Raw genomic sequence first — 22,859 nt, 5'->3', positions numbered from 1 at the left:
TGGCCTCGTACAAGTCCTCGCCGTGAGCTTGATCAATAGTCCCCACGGTCGAGAGGCGCAAGAAATGGCACTACCAAAGGCGGCAGTCCGTCGCACCAAACTCCACGCGAACACCAAGTAACTTTTGCGCGAATTTGCTGCTGTCGGCATACCAGAAATTATTTAAGTTAAAGAGTTCGAGGCTCGAACTTCGAGCCGTACCCTACAGCTATGAAGTTTTCGGCACGAAGCCTGTTAACAGTTCGTGCTCTGAACTCTATGCATTGGTGCGTTCGGCTTCGAAAGCGGAAGGCGGAGGACCGTAACCATTTATGTAAGGAAGAATTATATCATTAAGCTCTTAACCTATGCTTCGGAGGCTACGGCGTCGCGCTGCCCATTAGTACCACGAAGTTCACGTTATCAGCCCCGTCTGGATTATGATCGCCAGCTTCACTCGCTCCTTCGGCTTCGGCTGGAAAACCCAGTTGGCGATCATCCTTCCAGCACGCTTGCTCCGCTTGAATTTCACACAGCCAATGTTCTGACGCTTCCACGCGCGAAAATTTGTAAGCTCTGTGCAGATCACCACCACAACCTTCCACTCTTCGCCCCACCTTTTTTGGAGGCCATCAAGGATACCTGTCACCACACCGACATCGATTTTCTCCTCCCGGTACTTGCACTCGCAAACAAACATGGCCTTCTCTTTCTTGGCCAAATCCTGCACGTACACATCGCATCTTTCCTCGTTGACGGTGCGAATCAAATGACCAAACTTGCAACCACCATCAGTATTGGTGTCAAGAATGGGCTGCGGCCACTCAGTGTTGGGGGGAGCGAGAAACGGAATCGTTCTCTCTGCTAGGCCTCCGGCATCGTAACCTTCCAACAAGTTGCTCGCGTCAATTAGTCGGCCATTTGAATCGGATTCTGTTTCCACCACCATCAAAACCTCTTTCATCCAGATCTTATCCTCAAATTCACCAAGGAAGCAAGGCAAAAAGTCGCTGAACGGAATCCCTCGCACTCCATTTCTTCGCGACGAACTGAAAATTGCGTGAGCTACCATGTTCTCATATCTCTTGAAATCGAGGGTCGGGGCTTGCGTGTTTTCATGGATTACATACTCGTCGGGATTTACGATCGAGAAGATCTGCTTGGTTGAGTGATAAGTGCCACTAACTCGGTCGTAGTAGCTCGGATAGGTCTTGCCGCCCAATATTGCAAGATACAGCAGCATGTCGTCGACAATTGAGGCAAAACTGCATTTAGGCTCCCAAGCAACGTCTCCTATCATCAATTGTTGTGCCGATACCGCCACATCTGTAATCTCCTCGTCGACCAAGTTTGCAAAATGTTCGTGCATACCGGAGGACTTCACTTGTACACGCCGTTTCTTCAACGCTGGTCCACCCACGCCCATTGTATTCACGGAAGTTATCGCCGTCGAATCTTCTACATCACCCACTGCGTTCGTGTAAGAGATCGCCACAAGCTGAGAAACTTTACCGCCAATTGGTTTCAGAAACATTTTCGTCTTGTGCGCATCGCTGCAAACATGGGAGAATGCCGCGTCGAGCAAATCACTAAGCTCAATGCTGAAGTCTCGTTGGAAGCACTCCACCGCACCGACGATGAACGACCTCGAAAATCTACCACGCGACCGCCGCACAATGATATCCACGACAGGATACCGCGCCGAAACTCTCGGCCAAAGTTCCATCTCCGTCGGAGTAAAGAGCATGATTTGATAACTCGGAAATCGTGGAACGACCGACATCCACTGGTGCGGCGACCCGGAGCTGCCATGAGAATGGTTAACCAAATTGGTGATTTTGGAGTCCGTTCCCATGACCATCACCAAGAGGCCACAAACACGGAAGACGTTACGCTGAAACGCAGCCTCATTCGTACCCCCTCTCGAATCCGGCGCCATCTCATCCAACACGAAGAAGGGCACTTGTTTACCTTTCTTTTTGACTTTGTCAATCACAGTACGCACAGCTTTCTGATTGCACTTTTCCACCTGAAGTGTAACGGGCTCTTCAAACCGGATCATTTTCGAGGTACTCAAGTCGCAATGCTCCAGTAGCGCACGAAGGAATCCGCAAGTCCACAAGTCTCGACCGTAGAATCTCGACGAGGTGTCAAGAACATCGTTCGTTTTCGCATCGTTTGGTTGATCCAGGCGCACGCACTGAAGAAAGGCTGTCGATATCGACGTAAAATTACCGTACAGCACTTGACCGCCGACACCACCGCTAACCCCAAGCCAGTAGAAGTACGGTCGGCGCCCTCCCAACGCAAATGCTAGTTGGGATTTCCCCATGCCCGACGACCCTTGCACACAGATGAATGGGAGTGTTTTGCCGTCGTAATACTTGTAGTAGTAGTCAACCTTGTCCAGAATTTGATCGCAGTAGTCCTTGCAGTTGACAGCGATCAGATCTCCTTGCTCCTGATAGCGCTGGAGTTCCTGTCGTTCGCTCTCGTTCTGCTCTTCTCCAATGTCGATGGGAAGTCTCGTTGGGGCCACTTTCACGATGAGCGGTGTCTCCCTTGTTCGGCCACGCGAGGTGAGCGTTAACGTGACACTCAACGGATCGTTTGCGTCTGCAGATGCTTGGTTCTCGTAAGCCACGAGCTGAGATGGTACAAACCCTGCTAGAACATCGCGATTTGCATCATAAGCGACATTCAGTAGAGCTTCAACAGTGTCCTCTTCTGGGAGCGGGGCTGGACGTGGTCGGGTGCCCGCGAATGCAGCGCGTGTACTAGCATCTTCCAATTGATACCATACTTCCGGCACTCGCACAATGAGCGGATCATCGTAATTCTCTCCATAGTCATCAAAAGTCTGCTTGCGATCGATAGGCGTCCGAGCTTCGTTGTTCACGAACACTTTGATGGCGGAAGCGCGAAGCACTGGTGAGAGCTGCAACTCGGCGCGTTTACTGAGCAGCACCTCGCGGAAATCGTCAAGATTAGCACCCTCGCCAAGTCTCAAAGATTCGACATTGCCCTGAGTGTCTGGACTAGACGCTCCGCGGACCAACCGGAAGTACTTCCTCCGCTGCATTGCTGCTACTGACCACGAGCCAAGCGCCGCAGACAAGCAGCACGGCGATTCCTCCAGATGTGGGTTCAGTGATTGATGGAGAACACCAGCCCAATTAAGTACGATGGGACGCCAGATTTTTTTTACGAAGTCCGGAGACTCCGATTTAAGGGAGTTTTTACGTCTCTTATTCCTTTTTATTAATAATAATAATACTTCTTACATCTTATAATTGTTGGCGGGCGGGGGGGGGGGATTGTCGTAATCAGTGTAGTTGGGGCATAGCCCCCCTTATAATGAAATGTGCATAAAGACTTTTTACCCTTTTTACAGGTACTTTTTACTCCAATTTATGAACCCCTGTATTACAATTGAGAATGGGGTAGGGCAAATGAACTATCATAGCCTGCCCGGGGGCGATTTCGATCGAATTTTACCTCTTTTTAACTCTTTGCCAACCGCCCGAAACCAAAGCCCTTCTGGACATGGTGCTGTCCATACCAAAGCAAAATAACTAATTTGATGGCTAAAACTGCGAACAGTGGCTGATCCGAAATGCTTATGTACCAGATAATGTCCAGATGGAAGTGATTTATGTGCATCCAAACCATCAACAAATACACAAAAAACTACAGTATAAGCCCAGCCGGTGAGCTCAATACTAAATGTTACCACTAAATAAAAAAATAGTAGTAGTACTGTACTGTACTGTAGATGAGACAGTATGGCCGCCACCGATGTCTGTTGAGTTGAGACCGCCCTTGTGGCGGTGATTGGCTTCCTCGAGGCGGCAGTGTTGAGCGCGACGGAGGAGGAGGAGAAGAAGGAGGTGATAGCAGCGCGATGGTAGAGGAGGAGACCAGCGCAGTGTCAAGCCCAAGACGGCGGAGACGTCGCCGACGCCGGCGGCTGCCAGGGAGCCACCGGCTACGCAGTTCAGCATCACACCGACGGCCAGGGCGCTGGCGATCAGCTTGTTTGAGGCGGCGGGCGCTTGACCACGCGCACGCCGTCGTCTCCCCCCGGCAACTCCGTGACGATGACGACGGAGAAGGAGATCATGACGATGGTGGGGGACGGAGTCTATGGCGTCGTCGTGTCCGAGACCGTGGAGACGTCGACGACGGTCGACGCAGCCTTTGAGACGCCTGCGACACAGTTCAGCGTCACACTGACTCCTTGAATGCCGTCGAATGGCTTGTTCGAGGCGGCGGATAGGGTGGCTGCCGAGACGACAATGACGGGTGGAAGTTCGATTGATGTGGAGAGCATGACGGTATAGGTGTTGCTCTTGATCGTGCGTTGGAGGTCATGAACCGAAGCAAGTGTAGGGAGATATACACAGAGAATCAAACTAGTAAACCAGTCGTAATTGAGTTGGAGATCGAGACTGACAGCCTAACACGCCGACGGATACAACGGCGGAGTTCGCACCTGAAAATCCCTACAGACGAGTGAATTATCGATACAAGAAACAAGTACTACGTAGTAGATTACTAGTAAAATGGAAGGAAGCGTGGTTAGCGCAGTAGACTAGCACGACGAGCATTTCTGATGGCAGCTCTCTGGTTTCGATGCTCGTTTTCGACCAACCGCAGGTCTCTCTTAGTCAGGTAAGCTACATCGACTTCGCAGCGGCTCCAGTTGATATCTGCGCGGAGCCGTCCTGTAGGTCCGTACCGCAAGTCTCCCACGCTATCGTAGGCGAACCAGCCTTCTGGGAGATCAACTCCTCCGGCGAAACTGGGTTCTTCTTCCACTGGCCGATACAGCTGTGCCAGGACCTCGTCAGCATTCGCAGCGACCTCAAAGTCGTCTTCATCAGGGGGCTGCTTGGCTTCTTCATCGTCCGTGTCTTCTTTACTCTCTGGTACAAAGTCGCTGTCGCTGTCACTGTCGCGGATATCTCCCACTCTTGACAACGATGCAATGCGAGGTGCGGCGGAAACTTCGGTCAGTGTTAGGGAGTGCCTGTTGGCTGAAGCCACAACCGTAGTTGGTGCTGGGGAGTGCGCCGCGGTTGATGCCGTAGTCTGCGATGGGGTCGCAGCCGTAGTTGGTGATAGAGCGTGCCCAGTGGCGGAAGTCACAGTCTGAGGCGGAGGGCACTCAGTAGTGGGAACTGTGGGAGGCTCAATCGCTACCGCTGTCGCGGCTGCAGGACGCCGTTGGTGGTTTATCGTTGAAGCCTCACGAGTCGTTTCTTCCTCAGCTTCCGGTGGCTCTTGAAATGCGGCAGCTACTCCTTTTGTATGAATATAGCCCGAATGTGAACTAAAGAACCTACCGACCATGTTGGCGAGTTGGTTTGCTGGAATGCCGTAATCCGCGAAGTATCGCCTCAGTAGTTTTGCACCAGCCTCCGTGATGCTGGTTCCCTGTCGTTTTGCCGCCTGGCACATGTTCATGGAGCTCTGCTTCTGATATGGCCCCCGCCACACACGGCAGCTTAGGCGTGGGGGGTTGCGCCAACGCCTCAGGCTGCACGGCATGGTGGAGCACGTGGACGGCAGAATGGGAAATGACGGGAAAGGTTCAACAAGCAGTTCATAGATAAAATAAATACGTTGCAATCCAACGCTCCTATTGTCGACGCTTATATTGACGTTGCATCAACCGTTCCCACCGGCATTCGGAGACTACCGGGATTAGCGATGGCTATTGGATGCCCCACTCTCCATCAACTATAATAGTATTAGCTTCCAGTGAAGACATCAAACGTGTCGACGGTGGGCGATGGCTTACCGCCTCACCACAATAACGACCCAACATTGAGTCTGAGGACTCGATGTGTCGGAGGCCCGGCCGATACTGGTCGATGGCAACGGCCGTATTAGCGCCTTCAACACCGCCGGCAACGACTCACCGCCGTCCGTGATCGACCGAACACAGACCAACAGGCTGTACGCCAACTTTCACCTCATCGAGTCGAATGAGCCACACGTGCGCGTAGACGCAAGAGAAAGCGGTGATATTGCGATAAGGATTGCGGCAATCAGCTAGGAGTACGCACAGCCTTCATGACCTCCTTCCAATGCTGTAGAAACTTAGTAACATACTGAGTGAGCAACGGTCAAACCTATTGACTTTCATCAACTCAACTCAACTCAACTCTGGTTAGGTTTGTGTACCACACAAATAGCCTTTTGGAGTCCAGAGCCACGGACGGAGACGATACGGCCCACGATGGAATGTGCGGGCGGCATCGTACATGCAGCCGTGACAAGCCGCAGCGCTAGTACCAACGACGGAAGAGCGGCGGCAGCGGCGCAGGTGGGCGCAGCATTCACAGAGGCGTCATGACCAAGGCAACGGAGACGTCGGCGACGACGAAGGCCGTCTGTGAGCCACCCGCGACGCAGTTCAGCATCACGCCGATGGCCAGCGCGCGCTGGCGATCGGCTTGTTCGAGGCGGCGGGCGCTGGTGCGCTTCGCCACGCGCAAGCAGCCGTCCCCACCAGCAAGTTCAAGATGATGACGGCGGAGGAGAAGATCGTGTCGATGTTGGGGGCTGGCGTCCAAGGAGGCGTGATGTCCAAGGTGGTGGAGACGCCGTCGACGCCGGAGGCCGCCTGTGAGCCACCGGCGACGCTGATCAGCCTCACACCGACAGCCAGTGCGCGCTGGCGATCGGCTTGTTCGAGGCGGCGGGCGCTGGTGCGCTTCGCCACGCGCGTGCAGCCGTCCCCCACCAGCAAGTTCGAGATGAAGACTGGGGAGGAGAAGATCGTGTCGATGTTGGGGGCTGGCGTCCAAAGGGACGTGATGTCCAAGGTGGTGGAGACGCCGGCGACGCCGGAGGCCTGGTGCGCTTCACCACGCGCAAGCAGCCGTCCCCCACCAGTAAGTTCAAGATGATGACGGCGGAGGAGAAGATCGTGTCGATGTTGGGGGCTGGCGTCCAAGGACGCGTCATGCCCAAGATGGTGGACACGCCGTCGACGCCGGAAGCCGCCTGTGAACCCCCGGCGACGCGGTTCAGTGTCACACCGACGGCCCGCGCGCGCTGGCGATCGGCTTGTTCGAGGCGGCGGGCGCTGGTGCGCTTCGCCACGCGCGTGCAGCAGTCCCCCACCAGCAAGTTCGAGATGAGGATGGAACCAATCTCGATAACTTCGTCCCTGTCTCCATTGCACGTCGAGGTCCAAACCCCGACGCGACGTGGACGACGACCCCGCTGACTTGTTTGACGGAGACCGCGGAACGCAGGAAACCCCGGTCGTCATTTCAGCCACGTCTTCGTCTGAACTACACGAGATTTTGATTGGTATGAGCCAGCCGCCGTGCGCTATGCCGGGTGAGGCTGCGCCTGTGTGTGTCGAGGTCTCGACGGACTTGAAGGGAGCAATTCCTATGGCTCGGGACGAGGCGAGCACGCAGTTTACGACAACTCATGCGTCGAATACCCATGTCTCTGCGGTTCATATCGAGCCAAGAAACTCGACGCGGAAAAACTCGACGCAGAAAATGTCGACGAGGGACGCGTCGAAGGAGATGCGCCAGCAAGAACTTGGTAATCACCCCGTGATGTCCGTCAGCGAGCGCACTACAACACGTCCCCAGCCGCGTCTCGGCTCGGACAGCGACTTCGACGATCGACTGAACCTTGAGGTCGATGCACTCGGACATCGAGCGGTGATTGCAACCAATACGACTTGCTCCGTCACATCGGCCGCACCTCCGCGACTTCGACGGCCCGCAGCTGCTCATGGACAAAAACCTTGGCTGGCTTCATCTGGGTCCGACTCAGTGTCGGTTGCGACAACATCTAGGCGACCGTTGGGCACGGCGCGGGCCTCGACGACTCCCGAGCAATCGCGTTACGACGCACGAGTGCGACCGGTCTCACTCGATGCGCTCAAGCAACTCAACCCAGGGCGAACACTCGACGTCCGCCTGCGTTCCAGCCGGGATGCACCGCGCCTGTGGGTCACGCGCAGCAAAACGTGGGTTACAACCATGTTTAAGACTAAGATCGAGCGACAAACATACCTGCGGGTGACCAACATCACGGACGAGACAATAACGCTCGACGCAGACATGACAGTGGGCTGGTGGACACCCTCCGATGTGTTTCCGTCTGCGCCCCGCTTCGTACTGGCGACTAATCGACATTACCAAGATTGGCAGAACCTGGCGTATGAAGTGACCTGGGACGATGACGAAACCTGGCGGGATGACGAACTCGTCTGGCCCATGTATGGATGGCCGACGGACGAAGATCTGGAATCCGACGGGCGTCGGGGTGAGCAAGAGGAGGAAGATCGCACGGGGAGTGAGCCGAGATTGTACCCAGTTGCTGTCGCGAACTCACTGCCAGCACGGCCGACGTGTGCGTCTGAAGCGGCAGCGTCGCCGGACGACAAGTCACTGAAGTACGGCCCCTCGACGTGGTTGCGCGAGACGACGACGGAAATAGCCGTCGTGAGGACGACGTGCGTACGGTCGGACCAAGGGTCGCGGAGAAGCGACTATGCGAGACGCCCAGATGAAGCGCCTGGAACTGAACAACAGGTCGAGGATTCGTCGGGCGAGGTGGTGCGAGGCGTGCAATTCTATGGGAGCTCGCGGCAATGGGGCGAGATGCGACAGCCGGACGAAGGGTCGCACGTTGAGAAATCCAGTCGCGACGAGTCGCAGAAGTGCGACAGCGTGAGACGGGTGAGATGGAACGTCGCGGAACAGTCGGATGAACTGTCCCAGAAATGCGACGCCGTGAGACGGAGGGAATACGACACCGTGCGACAGCCGGGCGAAGGGTCGCTCTTGAGATGGACAGAATGTGACACCGTGCGACAGCCGAGCGAAGGGGCGCTGAGACGCGACGACCTGAGACTGGCCGAATGCGACTCCGGGAGCCGATCAGATGCGAAGTCTCAGAAGTGCGACAGTATGCGACCTGCGGAGAAAGGTGGAGGATTGCATCGTTGGAGTCATTCCGCCGTCGAAATCGTGAAGAACAAGTCGAATGCGACCTTCGACGTAGTTGACGAGGAGCCTGACGATTGCTGGACTGGATAACCGGCGCAGGCAGTGGAGGAAGGGCATCGCATCGTTAACCTCGAGCTATTATCCGGCCTCAAGAGGCATGAAGGCGCCAGCTTTGCGGTCTACCGAGGTGACGTATGCGATGCGTCGAGAGAAGCGGCGCGATCCACCGTCGACTAGACCGAATACCATGGCGTGCCGCCCGAAGGGTTGCTGGTCGAGGTACCAGGTGCCACTCGACGGATGCACAGTGGAGTCGAAGAACCTGCCGCCCGGAAGACGGTGGACGAGGGGTCTGCAGCTATATTGACTTCAGACCCGGGATGCACTACAAGCCCCGTGTTGTTAAGACGCGCGTCGACACAGGGCCGTGGGGCCCGATGCGCTGACTGGCGGGCCGTTCCGGTGCGAGCCGAGCTTTGGCCCGGCACGCGTACTCAGGTAGGCGACGCGGCGGAAACCTCATCGCAGACCTGGTACGCGAAGGCACAGCGCCGCCCCGAGGACACCGGGGAACCGGGTTCTGGGGAACGCGGTCAACGCCCCGCGACGGCCGGTTTTGCTGACGCGATGCACAGGGCGATGGACGGTGCCGGCTCGGCGAAGACTCATTCAGGCTACTGCAGTGCAGAATGCGTCGAGCCTGGGTGCGACGAGGATGCCAGAAGTTCCACGTTGCACGACGGACAGTCGCGCTAACGCTAGACGCTGGACGAGGAACGGTGACGCCAACACAGCACGGGCGCCGGTGGTTGTCGTACAGCCAGCGGATCGCTCGCGAGAAGATATCCGACCCCGGACGTTAGATCCAGAAACCGCGTCACCTGCCAATCTCGTCGCGGAGGATTGCGACGCGAAAAAACTCGACGTGGAAAATCTCGACGCGAAAAATCGCGACGAGGACAACCCTGTCGCAAACGTGCCGGAATTAGATCCGCCGACGCCGGATAACATGGATTTGGGGCGCGGGGCCGCCCACGTCCTCGCGGTGACGATGCGCTCGGCTTCTGCGTGCGCGACGAACCCCAGAGGCAGAGTTCCAGGTGTCCTACAAGAGCTGGCTGCTCAGAACCCGTCGAGCCTGGTCAAGACCCCTCCCAGAGCGGCTAAAGGCGCAGAGAGTCATGGCCCTGGGCATTTTACGGGGCGCGGTGCGTTGGACGAAGACGCGTTTTGCGCCGGATCTGGTTGTGCATTCAAGTTTTTAGGTCGCAACGAGAAACACGTCACGCGACGGTGCCCAGTCAAAGCGCCTAGGGCTATGTGTTCGACAGCACCGCCGACTCGCGCAGGTGAACGCGCAAGAAGTCGACCAAGGTGTACACGTCGCAGATCGGACTCGGGGCGGAGTCGCGACGACGGACACGGCTGAAGTCAATTTGCCGATACGGTATTGCTTGGATTGCGACAGCTCCGGTCTCCCCAACGAGCTTAAGCGCATGTCCGACGCACTGGCAGGATGCGAGCTACAACGTCATGAGTGCAACGCGACGGGAAACTCGTCGCAGACCCGGTGCGCAGAGACGCTACACCACCGAGAGGAGATCGTCAGGAAACCAGATGCCACGAAACACGGTCAATGTCGTGCGACGGACAGTCACGCTGAAGCGAGACGCGGGGCGATGGGAAGTGCCCCCGACGCGGCGAGAGCGCAGGGGGGTGGCATCCAGCCCGGTGCAGCGCGGAACGCGTCGAGACTGAGCGCGACGAGGATGCCAGAAGTTCTACATTGCGCGATGGACAGTCACGCGGAGGCGAGACGTGGGGCGATGGACAGTGGCCTCGACGCGGCTAGGACGCAGGTGGCCGGCATCGAGCCTGCTGCAACGAGGAACGCGTCGAGTCCGATCAGGAGGCCTGTTGAAGTGTCGAAATACGTGGAGGGTCCAACGTCAGTACAGCTCTCAGCCTTCGACGACGCGATAAACAGAAACCCACCGTGCATCGAGGCTGATTGGGGATTCGAGGTTGCGAGGAACGTGTCGGACGCTACGAGTGACTCGTCGCGCGACGGGACAGAGTCGACGCGCCGAGGGATATACATCCTTCAGAACCGCCGACTCGCGCAGGTGAACGTGCTAGTAGTCGGCCAAGCCAGGGACGACGCCGATCGGACCCGGGGCGACGTCGAGGTGATGAACAGGGCTAGAGTGAATTCGTCGATGTGGTATTGCTGGGATCGCGGCGGAATAAGATGTGCCCGCGGGCTAGACCTCATGCTCGACGCTGTGTCGCGAGGCGCCACGTTGGTGAGCCCGTACGCCGTACGTCTTGAGACGGGCGGCACGCCTGGTCAGTTTTCGGTCAAGGACGTTTCCAAGTTGAGGCCTGTCCGCGCTATGATCAATGGGGCGACCCCGTCGAACGAGCCCGCTGACTGCCGCGACGAGATGCCGCTAGAAGTGAGCCGGGACACTAGCGCTGTGAAGAGCGACGGCGTTGCGTACTCAAAGGTCAGGGACAAGCACACCAAGACGGTTCGCGTCGTGGTGGACTTGACGCCCTCGTTTCGGCTCGCGCGCGACCGAGATCCGCGGTGTACGTCAAGGGCGATAATCGCCGTCGGAAAACTGCCGAACCAGTGCGCCGAGCCCAAGCGACGGTCGCTACAGATCGGACCGCGTGCGCAGATGCAGTGCGTCAGGTTGTGCGCCAAAGCGCAGGACAGTCAGAACGAGTCGCGTCGCGAGACGAGTAGTTCGCTTCACCAACTGTATTTCGACGTCCGCACCTCCAAGCAAAACCCCGTTGAAGAGTTTCCGTCACACGCCACGACGTGTTGGGCCGTGTCAACGAACGGACCGTTTGACTCCACCGATACGTGTTTACCGGAGCACAGCCCGACACTCGCTCCGGACGAGGATGCTTCCGAAGGGGAGAAAACCTTGGAGCTGCATGCTTGCCGAGGTTCCCGACATGGATGCGCGCACCGCGAGTCCGACGCGACCTGGAGAGGCTATACTGACGAACTAGATGCCAACTGCGAAAAGTGGCGACGCGACTTCTCACGTCAGCGAATCGGCCGTTATCGTCTTGGGGCGATCTATTCGCGCGACGACGAGGGGCGGCTGAACCGATCCCTGGTGGGTGAGCGCCTTTAGTGGCGCGGTGGAAGTTGGCAGGGTGGCTGCCGACAGGTGGATAGGTGGAAATCCTCGACTTTGGGAATGGCCGGAGCGAGGGGTTGGATGAGGGAAGTGTGGAGGACCAGCCGGTTGCTGAAGATGGGACGGCGGAGGGTCGTCTCATAAAAGATGTGAAGAAGTGGAAAGAAACGAAGGAAAAGAACAAGAACCACGTGTTGGAGTTACGGCTACAACGACTACGAGTAACGACAACGTGGTGCACTAGGACCCTCTCAAGGGGGACCATGTCAGTGAACGCGACGAGGGATGTCGCCGACGGCGACGCTTGGTCTGAGGCCGGCACGCTGGGGCGTCGCTGTCCGAGGCCTCGGACTTGAACCGCGCTGTGACTTGACGCGCTCGATCGGCAGCAGCAGCCGAATGCGACGCGACTGCGAGCCTTGGACGGCTGCGCTGTCCGGAGCGGTCGTGTCGGCCACTGTCAAAGGTCGCCGACTGTGCCGCCGAGACGAAGGCGAAGACGATGGAGTTGAGACCGAACTGGGAGACCGGCACGCTTAACGCGTTGATATCCCGGCTCCGCTATACCGAGGTCGCCGGACACCTGCTGAAGCTAGCGGCGGGGTAGACGCCGGACCTGGACGGAGCGTTGGACTTGGACGGTGCGTCGGAACCCGAGGCTTACCCGCGGATAACGAGGTATTAGCCTCAGGACTGAAAACGGGGGCAGCAGAACGCACGCTGACGCCCGTACTCGACGTAGTGGAAGCGAGACAGGAGCAGCGGGAGCCGCCGCACGGCTTGACTCCGAAGGCCACAGCGTTCATCTCCACCGCGACGGAAGCTTCAAGTCGACGGATCAGGTCGTAGGTGTGCCCGTACGGACGTGACTACACCGGTAAGACGTTATTGAAATCCATTGCGCACGTGCTACGCCATCTACCAACCTCGACGCGCTTGCCGAAGCACCCGTCCTCAAACCGCGACATGCTCGTCGCGGTCCTGGATGGCCACGTCGCGCTCGTCTTCCAGCTCGATTACGTGAGCGCTGGGACAGTGGACTTGGGCGCTCGCGGGCTCTCGCCGCTAGCCCCACACGCGACGTATTTCCAGCCGCACCGCGCGGTATTGCGCCGCACGAGACGTGGCCTGAAACTCGCCGATTCCTCCAAGTCGCGGATACGCGTCGCGCCCCGCCGGAGTTCTTCGGTGTGGGTCACAAGGAGCGCGTTATTGCGCCGAGGGTCTACTTAGAGCGGCTCGCTAAATGCTGCGCTGACTCGACTTCCGCACGGCTCTGCGTGAGCGCATTACGGACAAGGGTGAGATGCTCAACAAGGGCAGTGCGTCGGCGGTGTTGCGCTCCTCTTTGGAGAGTCGAAGCTTGACGCACTTGATCCCTCGCGACGCCGCCAGGGCTTGACGTGCGCGGTCGCGGTCGGCGAAAGCTACGCCGCGTTGCTGCTCCACAGCTGCGAAGGATTGCTGCGCTTGATCACATTCCGCCACGGTAGCGCCGAGTCGCGATTGGACCGGGGAGAGGCAGCTTGGGCTACCGCGAGCTGATCGGACGGGTCAGGGAGGCGAGACCGATGTGCTCTGCTTGCATAGACGACGATGCCAGCAGTCTCGAGGTTGCCCGTGTCGGGCCCGCCCTCCTCAACGTAGATGTCCTCAGCGCGAACCATGATGCTTGAAAGGCGACAGAGCGGACGGCGACGACAAAAATGCGACGAATGGAGATGCGGCCACAGAGCGGGGCAGGTACTGCAACGACACACCCACCTGGGGAGTGCGCGTGCGTGGCAGCGGGACGGTTGTGGTGTAGTGCCCCGCGAAGAAGTGGGCGCGCCGGGCGCCGGAGGAAGAAGGCGAGATGGATGTCGGCGGACGCGAGTGATGGACTTCGACGCGGCTGATTAACACGCGACGCGTATTGATGGGCGCGACGCAGGGCCGAGCTCGACGGGAAAGTCGGCGCGGGTGATGGGCCGTGAGACACGGTGCCAGAATCCAGTGCGACGCGTAACCATCCGACGGGTCGACCAGCGCGCCCGTTTCCCCAAAACCCGTCAACCCAAAACCCCGTCGAGGAAATCCCGTCGAGGAAATCCCGTCGAGGAAATCCCGTCGAGGAAATCCCGTCGAGCTCAAGTTGTGATTACGTTACGCAAATCAGGTTGAAGAGCGGTAGTGCAAGCACGACAGAGTGCAGAGCGGTAGGCTTAGCAAGCAGTAGTACAGAATAGCCAGTAGCAAGGACATAGGATAGGGTAAGGACTCAGTCCCGAAATTTCTCTGAACCACTCAGACCTCTCCCCTCCGGAAGATCGCCGGGTTCTTGAAAACCACCAACCGTCGGCAAGCAGAGCCGCAAGGAACACGCGGCCCCCCGTCGCTCGCTGGCTCGGGCACTCCCCCCCCCCCCCTCAAACGCCGTGCTGGAAACGAAGGCACGTAAAACGTATACCGGTTAGGAGGCGCTCGATAACGCGCAGCCTAGACGAAGGACCACACGACCTGATAACCGCTGTGCACAAGACCACGCGTCGGCCCGATAACGCCACGCAACAAGCCCCAGGAAACGCCGGCCCGATAACGCCGCACGCCCGACGGGATCTCCGAGGAAACGCCGGCCCGATAAGTCCGCACGCCCAAGGAACAACCGACGCCCTAAGACAAGGAACAAGCGTCCACTCAACCCCCCAACTCTGAAGCTTGCGAAGACTTGGGCTCTATATTCGAAGATACGCTACTCAAGATCCGGGAAATTGCCCGTCGCGACCGCAGATTGGACGCGTCGGGTTTGTGCGAGGACGAACTCCGCGATTTCTGTGAGGCCGCTACTCCACACCGTCGAAGCCTCACGAGTCGTTTCTTTCTCAGCTTCCGGTGGCTCTTGAAATGCGGCAGCGACTTCTTTTGTATGAATATAGCCCGAATGTGTACTAAAGAACCTACCGGCCATATTGGCGAGTTCGTTTGCAGGAATGCCGTAATCCGCGAAGTATCGCCTCAGTAGTTTTGCGCCAGCCCGGGTGATGCTGGTATCTGGCCGTTTTGCCGCCTGGCACATGTTGATGAAGCACCGCTCCTGCCGCCACTCCCGACGCCTTAGGCCGCGCGGCATGGTGGAACACGTGGACGGCAGAATGAAAAATGACGGGAAAGGTTCAACAAGCAGTTCATAGATAAAATAAATACGTTGCAATCCAACGCTCCTATTGTCGACGCTTATATTGACGTTGCATCAACCGTTCCCACCGGCATTCGGAGACTACCGGGATTAGCGATGGCTATTGGATGCCCCACTCTCCATCAACTATAATAGTATTAGCTTCCGGTGAAGAGATCAAACGTGTCGACGGTGGGCGATGGCTTACCGCCTCACCACAATAACGACCCAACATTGAGTCTGAGGACTCGATGTGTCGGAGGCCCGGCCGTTACTGGTCGATGGCAACGGCCGTATTAGCGCCTTCAACACCGCCGGCAACGACTCACCACCGCCCGTGATCGACCGAACACAGACCAACAGGCTGTACGCCAACTTTCACCTCATCGAGTCGAATGAGCCACACGTGCGCGTAGACGCAAGAGAAAGCGGTGATATTGCGATAAGGATTGCGGCAAACAGCTAGGAGTACGCACAGCCTTCATGACCTCCTTCCAGTGCTGTAGAAACTTAGTAACATACTGAGTGAGCAACGGTCAAACCTATTGACTTTCATCAACTCAACTCAACTCAACTCTGGTTAGGTTTGTGTACCACACAAATAGCCTTTTGGAGTCCAGAGCCACGGACGGAGACGATACGGCCCACGATGGAATGTGCGGGCGGCATCGTACATGCAGCCGTGACAAGCCGCAGCGCTAGTACCAACGACGGAAGAGCGGCGGCAGCGGCGCAGGTGGGCGCAGCATTCACAGAGGCGTCATGACCAAGGCAACGGAGACGTCGGCGACGACGAAGGCCGTCTGTGAGCCACCGGCTACGCAGTGCAGCATCACACCGACGGCCAGCGTGCGCTGGCGATCGGCTTGTTCGAGGCGGCGGGCGCTGATGCGCTTCGCCACGCGCGTGCAGCCGTTCCCCACCAGCAAGTTCGAGATGAAGACGGGGGAGGAGAAGATCGTGACGAAGTTGGGGGGGTCGAAGCGCAGGATAGTGGCGTGTCCAAGATGACGGAGACCCCGGCGACGGCGGAAGCCGCCCCTTACCCACCCGCGGCGCTGTTTAGTATTAGACCGACGGCAACTGCGCTGGGGATTGGCTTCTTCAATGCGGCGGGTGCAGTGTCGTCTGGCGAGACGGCCATGGCCGGCGGAGGTTGGATGTATGAAGAGAGCACCGTGGTCAAGACGGTCGGATATGCAGTGCAACTGCAAGGATCTGCCCCACCAGACGTATAGAGAAGGCCCCATCCGATCCGGGATTCCTCCACCACACTGGCAACGACGAAGGATGAGAAGATAGCTGCGATCGAGGCAAAGGCCAGGATAGTAGACAGCGGAGCCGTTGACGATGGCGTTGACCACCGAGATGCCTGCGAAGGATTCCACCGCCTTCTGGTGTAATGGTGAGTGGTTTTCGAGGCAATGACGATGCGTTTGCAAGAGTTTCGATCGTAGTGGGGTGCCGATCGCTTGGGTGACTATGACGTGCGTGGTGCGGGCGAGTCATGTCTGAGCTTCATCCAAACGAAGTTGAGGGTGGCAGGCGAGTCATGTCTACATACGCTGAGGGTGCCAGGCGAGAAATGTCTGAGCTACTTCCGTACAAAGTACGTATTGAAAGGCGAGTGAAGGCGGCGATGTAGGGTATGATGCTGTGCCGTGAAATGCCAGGCGAGCAATGTCTGGGCAGTGTGAATGGAAAGAGTGATGCATTAGAATTATCTGTGAGCTACAAGTTTTTGTCCTTCACGGCGTTGGCAGGATGTTGGTTGGGGGAGCACGATCTCTGACACAGGCGTATTCGACTTGTTTTTCTTAGTCCGAGTCTTGAAGAGGCTGTTTCCTGTGGCTGATGCACAGACGAGATCTAGCGCTTCACGAACACTCGGAGTCGAAGCATGAGAAAAAACATCTTTGAAGTGGTAGGCTGCAAAGCATTCCACATGAAAACCGACTTCGCATTTTGCGCAGCCGCACCGCGACCGCTTCTGGAACCCTCGCATTCGACAAAGGAGGCACTTCAGCTGTCCATCCGACTCGACGGTAGAATTTGGCGTCAAAATGTGCCCACTCTGGATTCCACCGACCACCCCGCTCAGAGAACCCTCCTGTTTTTTTCCTTTTCGTTGCCCTCTTCAGTTCCATATTGGATCGGAGTTTGGCAGTAAGCTGTTCAGCAATCCGACGCTTGAACTCACGCAGCGGTACAGTAGAGTTTCCAGGTGGCACAACCTCTCGGAAAAGCGCATAGGCGTTGATCACGCACAGGTCCAGCGGCCATGTAAAGATACTCATAGACAGTCGCATCTCCTTGCGTCTCGTCGGGTTTGTTGAGCGCAACTGGTCAACTCGGTCCACGCCATTCATAGCGGAAGTGTAGGCGGCAATCACCTCTGGAACCAGAAAGGTTTTCTTGTGGAGATTTTCCTTGCCAGTCCATCTCTTGATCGGAAACAAACCACGCACGCAGTCAATTGCTTCGGGATCTTCCATGATCATCACGAGTTTTGATGGTGTCTTGCGTAAATCGTCTGTATAAAACAAGACGGTTTTTCTGTCCTTGAAAACAATGAAGGCTGCGTTTGGTGCAAACACGCTCACAGGAGGTGGAAATGCACTACGCTTTGCCTTTGGCAACTTGCGTTGACTTTTGACATGCTCACGTTTTCGCTGAGAGTATCCTGGCTCTTGCTCCGGTATTGCGATCAGTTCCCATGTACCTCTTGCTGCGGCCTCGACCCGCGCAATCGACGCTGCAACGGCTGGCTTGCTTGTTTTCTCGACATTCTTTTCTCGTATCGTCCCCACAAGTCTCGTTTCGCCATCCGAAAATGCCAGCAATGCCTTTGCTAAGATATGACGCGTGTAGAAGTTATCCGTCACCATAAGCCGCCTCCCACTCGGTGATTCCACCAATAAGGCCTGATGCCCCATCATAGCAATCCAAAGGGCCGAGGCACTCGTCTTTTCTATACGAATGTCCGGGTTGGAAAGTGTGCGGTTGACAGGAGCAGTAAGGCTGGGGAACAGCTTTGTATAGCGCGCGACAGGCGAAGTTTTTATCCAATTGCCCGACCCATTGTCCCAGACGCTGTGAATGTATAGCGATTTCCACCCAACAGAGGCGTAGAAACAATTCCGTACTTTTCGGGCTTTGAAGGCATATAGAATTTAGCCCGCGTGCGGGCTTTCGTTCGCACAGTGCACTCATCAAAGGAACTGGCACCATAGGGGGTTGCAATCTGCGCGAATTTGGTTTGCATGTGCTCGAGAACGATATGGCTATGCCAGAGGGGGTCTTTCCCATCACCCGGCGTCATATCCAGCGGATGCAACTTCACTCGACCTCGAATTTCCTGAAACCGCGCTCGACTCATCGTCATCGAAAAATCATGCTGTCCGAGAAAACGCCTTTCACTCCAAAACTCCGTGATTTCATTGAGCGGGCATATACTCATTGCTAACTCGAGACCGATATAAGCGTCGAATTCGCTATCTATTGTTTCCGCCTTGCCAAGCAACTTGAGGCCTTCATTCGTCCAATCTTGGATCCTGTTCTTGAATTCTCGAGTTATGAAAAGCGAGAACAGACCCAGTTCTCCATGGTCTTGAAACGCCTTTTCAACTCGTGTTCGTTCAGCAATGTGGAGGCCGCTAGATGTCTTCAAACTTGCGATGTACATCTCGGATCTAGAGCTTGTAGGGGCACTGGTGTTGGAACCCTGCTGCTGGACGGAATCGTCTCGGTTCGTGGTCCTGAATTCTCGCCAGCAGTTTTGCACCGTTTTGCTTGTCTCGGTGGCCCAGAGATGCCCTCCCTCCAGTCCTGCTACCGCGTGCATCTCGCGCTTTTGTCTGAGAACGCGTCTTGGCCCGCGCCATGATTGGCAGTCGTGCGAAGAAGAGAATGAAAGGTTAGAAGAATCCCTGTCTGAAGAATGAAAGGATAGCAGTCTTCCTGCTCAGCGATAGGTCAAAATGGAGAAGGTTAGAGACCTATTCAGCGATTGGTCAAAATAAAATCTCACTGGTAAATGAAATTTCGCCGGAATGTATATGATACTACAGTAGCTAAGAAAGGTACAACTCCAGAAAAGTCACTGCCAGCTCAGAATAGCAGCCCGTACGAAGAAATGTATGGAGAATTACATCTGGGCACCTCTGCCGCACTGTGAATAGTGCACCCAGTCGCCCCCGCAAAAGGGAACAACACTAAATTATTATTATGATACTACAGTAGGTTGCTGCAGGCGTGTAGCCTGGTATTAGGCAGGCCGCCTTCAATTTATACTTTGTACGGAAGTAGCTCAGACATTTCTCGCCTGGCACCCTCAGCGTATGTAGACATGACTCGCCTGCCACCCTCAACTTCGTTTGGATGAAGCTCAGACATGACTCGCCCGCACCACGCACGTCATAGTCACCCAAGCGATCGGCACCCCACTACGATCGAAACTCTTGCAAACGCATCGTCATTGCCTCGAAAACCACTCACCATTACACCAGAAGGCGGTGGAATCCTTCGCAGGCATCTCGGTGGTCAACGCCATCGTCAACGGCTCCGCTGTCTACTATCCTGGCCTTTGCCTCGATCGCAGCTATCTTCTCATCCTTCGTCGTTGCCAGTGTGGTGGAGGAATCCCGGATCGGATGGGGCCTTCTCTATACGTCTGGTGGGGCAGATCCTTGCAGTTGCACTGCATATCCGACCGTCTTGACCACGGTGCTCTCTTCATACATCCAACCTCCGCCGGCCATGGCCGTCTCGCCAGACGACACTGCACCCGCCGCATTGAAGAAGCCAATCCCCAGCGCAGTTGCCGTCGGTCTAATACTAAACAGCGCCGCGGGTGGGTAAGGGGCGGCTTCCGCCGTCGCCGGGGTCTCCGTCATCTTGGACACGCCACTATCCTGCGCTTCGACCCCCCCAACTTCGTCACGATCTTCTCCTCCCCCGTCTTCATCTCGAACTTGCTGGTGGGGAACGGCTGCACGCGCGTGGCGAAGCGCATCAGCGCCCGCCGCCTCGAACAAGCCGATCGCCAGCGCGCACTGGCCGTCGGTGTGATGCTGCACTGCGTACCCGGTGGCTCACTGGCGGTCGCCGGCGTCGACGGTGTCTCCACCACCTTGGACATCACGTCCCCTTGGACGCCAGCCCCCAACATCGACACGATCTTCTCCTCCGCCGTCGCGTTGGATGGATCCGACCAGGACCGTCGACGGTCCCAAGACGCCGTGGATCGTACGTGTCCACGACACGAGGTCCCAGTCATACAATCACGTCCTCTCGGTGATGTCCAAGCTGAAGCCTGATTCGTGCAACATCTCGAAGAGTGCCCCCGCAGCTCGCGTGACGTTCGTGAGCCTGTCAAAGTCCGGCATCCGGAAGGGACCAGTGAACTTAATCGTGTTGGGCTTGATGAAACGCAGGATCGGATCGTGCTCCAGCAGCCGGATTAGCTCCACTCCGGCCAGCATGTACCTCAACTCCGCCGCCGTGAACTCGCTTCCTCTGTCGTCGCCTTTCGCCTTGTCCAGCGGTTTTTCGGCCGAATCCGGCGCGCGGAGCTTCTCCGGAGGCCTGCGCTTAGGCGACTCGAAGCTGCTGTCGGAGTCCACGATCGATTGATAACGAGTTGGAGGTGACGGCGGGGTCGTCGAGGTCTGGGCTGGGCCCGCCGCGGGACTCGGCGCGTAATGGCCCGTCGAAGAACTCGTCGCGTCTTGCTTGACGGACCCGGCGAGAATCGTCAAGGGTTCTTGCACGACACGAATCGCGTGTAACCAAGACTCGAGATCCCAGTCGCATAGCCTCTCCACCTCAAAGGCTCTCAGCACGAAGGCCGAGTCCAGCAGCATCTGGAAGAGGGTCGGCGCGGCGTAGACGACGCTGGTGAGACTGTCGAAGTCTGGCGCTATGAAGGGGCCCGTGAAGTTGCTCGTCAACCTGGGCCTAAGGAAGACCAAGATCGGGTCTTGCTCCAGCAGTCGGAAGAGCTCCGTACGCGCCACGACGTATCGCACTTCCTCGACGGTGTACTGGCGTCCCGCGGCCTTGCCTTGCGGCTTGGACAGCGACTCTTCCGCCGAGTCCGGCGCGCGCCGCTCCTTCTTCTTCCTCTGGGGCGACTTGCGCTTGGTGACGGCCTTGGCGGTGGGTTGTTGTTGGTCGTCGGCCTTTGCAGGCTTCCGACCGGTAGGACCACGACTTGCGTCGCGGCCCTTTGCGGCTCCCTCGTCGGGGGCCACATCGGGAACGGCAAACATTTCTTCGTAGCCCTCCTGATCGTCGCTGGCTCCGTGGCCTGTCGTGAAGGTTCCCTCAGAGCTCCACGACTCGACAGGTCTCTCACTGTGCTCTCTTGCGGTCGGCGACCTTCCAGCCGACTGCGCACCTGCCTCTGATGCCTCTTGGATCGTTGGCTCATCAACCGAAGTAGTACTCCCGGGTCGCGGCACATTGTGGAGTAGCGGCCTCACAGAAATCGCGGAGTTCGTCCTCGCACAAACCCGACGCGTCCAATCTGCGGTCGCGACGGGCAATTTCCCGGATCTTGAGTAGCGTATCTTCGAATATAGAGCCCAAGTCTTCGCAAGCTTCAGAGTTGGGGGGTTGAGTGGACGCTTGTTCCTTGTCTTAGGGCGTCGGTTGTTCCTTGGGCGTGCGGACTTATCGGGCCGGCGTTTCCTCGGAGATCCCGTCGGGCGTGCGGCGTTATCGGGCCGGCGTTTCCTGGGGCTTGTTGCGTGGCGTTATCGGGCCGACGCGTGGTCTTGTGCACAGCGGTTATCAGGTCGTGTGGTCCTTCGTCTAGGCTGCGCGTTATCGAGCGCCTCCTAACCGGTATACGTTTTACGTGCCTTCGTTTCCAGCACGGGGTTTGAGGGGGGGGGGGAGTGCCCGAGCCAGCGAGCGACGGGGGGCCGCGTGTTCCTTGCGGCTCTGCTTGCCGACGGTTGGTGGTTTTCAAGAACCCGGCGATCTTCCGGAGGGGAGAGGTCTGAGTGGTTCAGAGAAATTTCGGGACTGAGTCCTTACCCTATCCTATGTCCTTGCTACTGGCTATTCTGTACTACTGCTTGCTAAGCCTACCGCTCTGCACTCTGTCGTGCTTGCACTACCGCTCTTCAACCTGATTTGCGTAACGTAATCACAACTTGAGCTCGACGGGATTTCCTCGACGGGATTTCCTCGACGGGATTTCCTCGACGGGATTTCCTCGACGGGGTTTTGGGTTGACGGGTTTTGGGGAAACGGGCGCGCTGGTCGACCCGTCGGATGGTTACGCGTCGCACTGGATTCTGGCACCGTGTCTCACGGCCCATCACCCGCGCCGACTTTCCCGTCGAGCTCGGCCCTGCGTCGCGCCCATCAATACGCGTCGCGTGTTAATCAGCCGCGTCGAAGTCCATCACTCGCGTCCGCCGACATCCATCTCGCCTTCTTCCTCCGGCGCCCGGCGCGCCCACTTCTTCGCGGGGCACTACACCACAACGGCAAACCACCAACGACGTCCTGCAGCCGCGACAGCGGTAGCGATTGAGCCTCCCACAGTTCCCACTA

The 22,859-nt window shown here is 57.3% G+C and overlaps 8 protein-coding genes across 8 annotated transcripts; 2 read left to right on the top strand and 6 right to left on the bottom strand.

The window, feature by feature from the left end:
- Positions 1–394: 394 nt before the first annotated feature.
- On the bottom strand, positions 395–3,061 carry PHYSODRAFT_296370 (hypothetical protein; the record flags this gene model as incomplete). The annotated part of the gene is made up of 1 exon (XM_009521216.1): positions 395–3,061. The coding sequence occupies one exon, from the start codon at positions 3,059–3,061 to the stop codon at positions 395–397; it is 2,667 nt and encodes an 888-aa protein (XP_009519511.1).
- A 1,597-nt stretch (positions 3,062–4,658) lies between these two features.
- Positions 4,659–5,448, bottom strand: PHYSODRAFT_325362 (hypothetical protein; the record flags this gene model as incomplete). Its single annotated transcript, XM_009521215.1, has 4 exons — positions 4,659–4,799; positions 4,846–4,952; positions 5,032–5,133; positions 5,328–5,448. 4 exons carry the CDS (start codon positions 5,446–5,448, stop codon positions 4,659–4,661), a joined length of 471 nt encoding a protein of 156 aa, XP_009519510.1.
- A 778-nt stretch (positions 5,449–6,226) lies between these two features.
- On the top strand, positions 6,227–13,538 carry PHYSODRAFT_325361 (hypothetical protein; the record flags this gene model as incomplete). Its single annotated transcript, XM_009521214.1, has 15 exons — positions 6,227–6,313; positions 6,408–6,770; positions 6,800–7,122; positions 7,184–9,023; positions 9,072–9,164; positions 9,210–9,676; positions 9,747–10,254; positions 10,304–12,112; positions 12,175–12,472; positions 12,526–12,707; positions 12,744–12,814; positions 12,879–12,993; positions 13,082–13,240; positions 13,318–13,359; positions 13,422–13,538. 15 exons carry the CDS (start codon positions 6,227–6,229, stop codon positions 13,536–13,538), a joined length of 6,474 nt encoding a protein of 2,157 aa, XP_009519509.1.
- Positions 13,539–13,563: 25 nt separating this feature from the next.
- Positions 13,564–15,245, bottom strand: PHYSODRAFT_325360 (hypothetical protein; the record flags this gene model as incomplete). Its single annotated transcript, XM_009521213.1, has 4 exons — positions 13,564–13,807; positions 13,884–14,264; positions 14,872–15,013; positions 15,077–15,245. The coding sequence occupies 4 exons, from the start codon at positions 15,243–15,245 to the stop codon at positions 13,564–13,566; spliced, it is 936 nt and encodes a 311-aa protein (XP_009519508.1).
- An 807-nt stretch (positions 15,246–16,052) lies between these two features.
- On the top strand, positions 16,053–16,528 carry PHYSODRAFT_325359 (hypothetical protein; the record flags this gene model as incomplete). Its single annotated transcript, XM_009521212.1, has 2 exons — positions 16,053–16,250; positions 16,280–16,528. 2 exons carry the CDS (start codon positions 16,053–16,055, stop codon positions 16,526–16,528), a joined length of 447 nt encoding a protein of 148 aa, XP_009519507.1.
- A 1,823-nt stretch (positions 16,529–18,351) lies between these two features.
- PHYSODRAFT_481445 (hypothetical protein) lies at positions 18,352–18,975 on the bottom strand (the record flags this gene model as incomplete). The annotated part of the gene is made up of 1 exon (XM_009521211.1): positions 18,352–18,975. The coding sequence occupies one exon, from the start codon at positions 18,973–18,975 to the stop codon at positions 18,352–18,354; it is 624 nt and encodes a 207-aa protein (XP_009519506.1).
- Positions 18,976–19,954: 979 nt separating this feature from the next.
- Positions 19,955–20,460, bottom strand: PHYSODRAFT_325358 (hypothetical protein; the record flags this gene model as incomplete). Its single annotated transcript, XM_009521210.1, has 2 exons — positions 19,955–20,203; positions 20,233–20,460. The coding sequence occupies 2 exons, from the start codon at positions 20,458–20,460 to the stop codon at positions 19,955–19,957; spliced, it is 477 nt and encodes a 158-aa protein (XP_009519505.1).
- Positions 20,461–20,572: 112 nt separating this feature from the next.
- Positions 20,573–21,756, bottom strand: PHYSODRAFT_325357 (hypothetical protein; the record flags this gene model as incomplete). Its single annotated transcript, XM_009521209.1, has 2 exons — positions 20,573–21,600; positions 21,672–21,756. The coding sequence occupies 2 exons, from the start codon at positions 21,754–21,756 to the stop codon at positions 20,573–20,575; spliced, it is 1,113 nt and encodes a 370-aa protein (XP_009519504.1).
- Between the last annotated feature and the right edge of the window lie 1,103 nt (positions 21,757–22,859).

Source organism: Phytophthora sojae, assembly GCF_000149755.1.
Source record: "Phytophthora sojae unplaced genomic scaffold PHYSOscaffold_2, whole genome shotgun sequence".
Classification (NCBI taxonomy): domain Eukaryota; phylum Oomycota; class Peronosporomycetes; order Peronosporales; family Peronosporaceae; genus Phytophthora; species Phytophthora sojae.
This window is presented reverse-complemented; position numbering and strand designations above follow the sequence as displayed.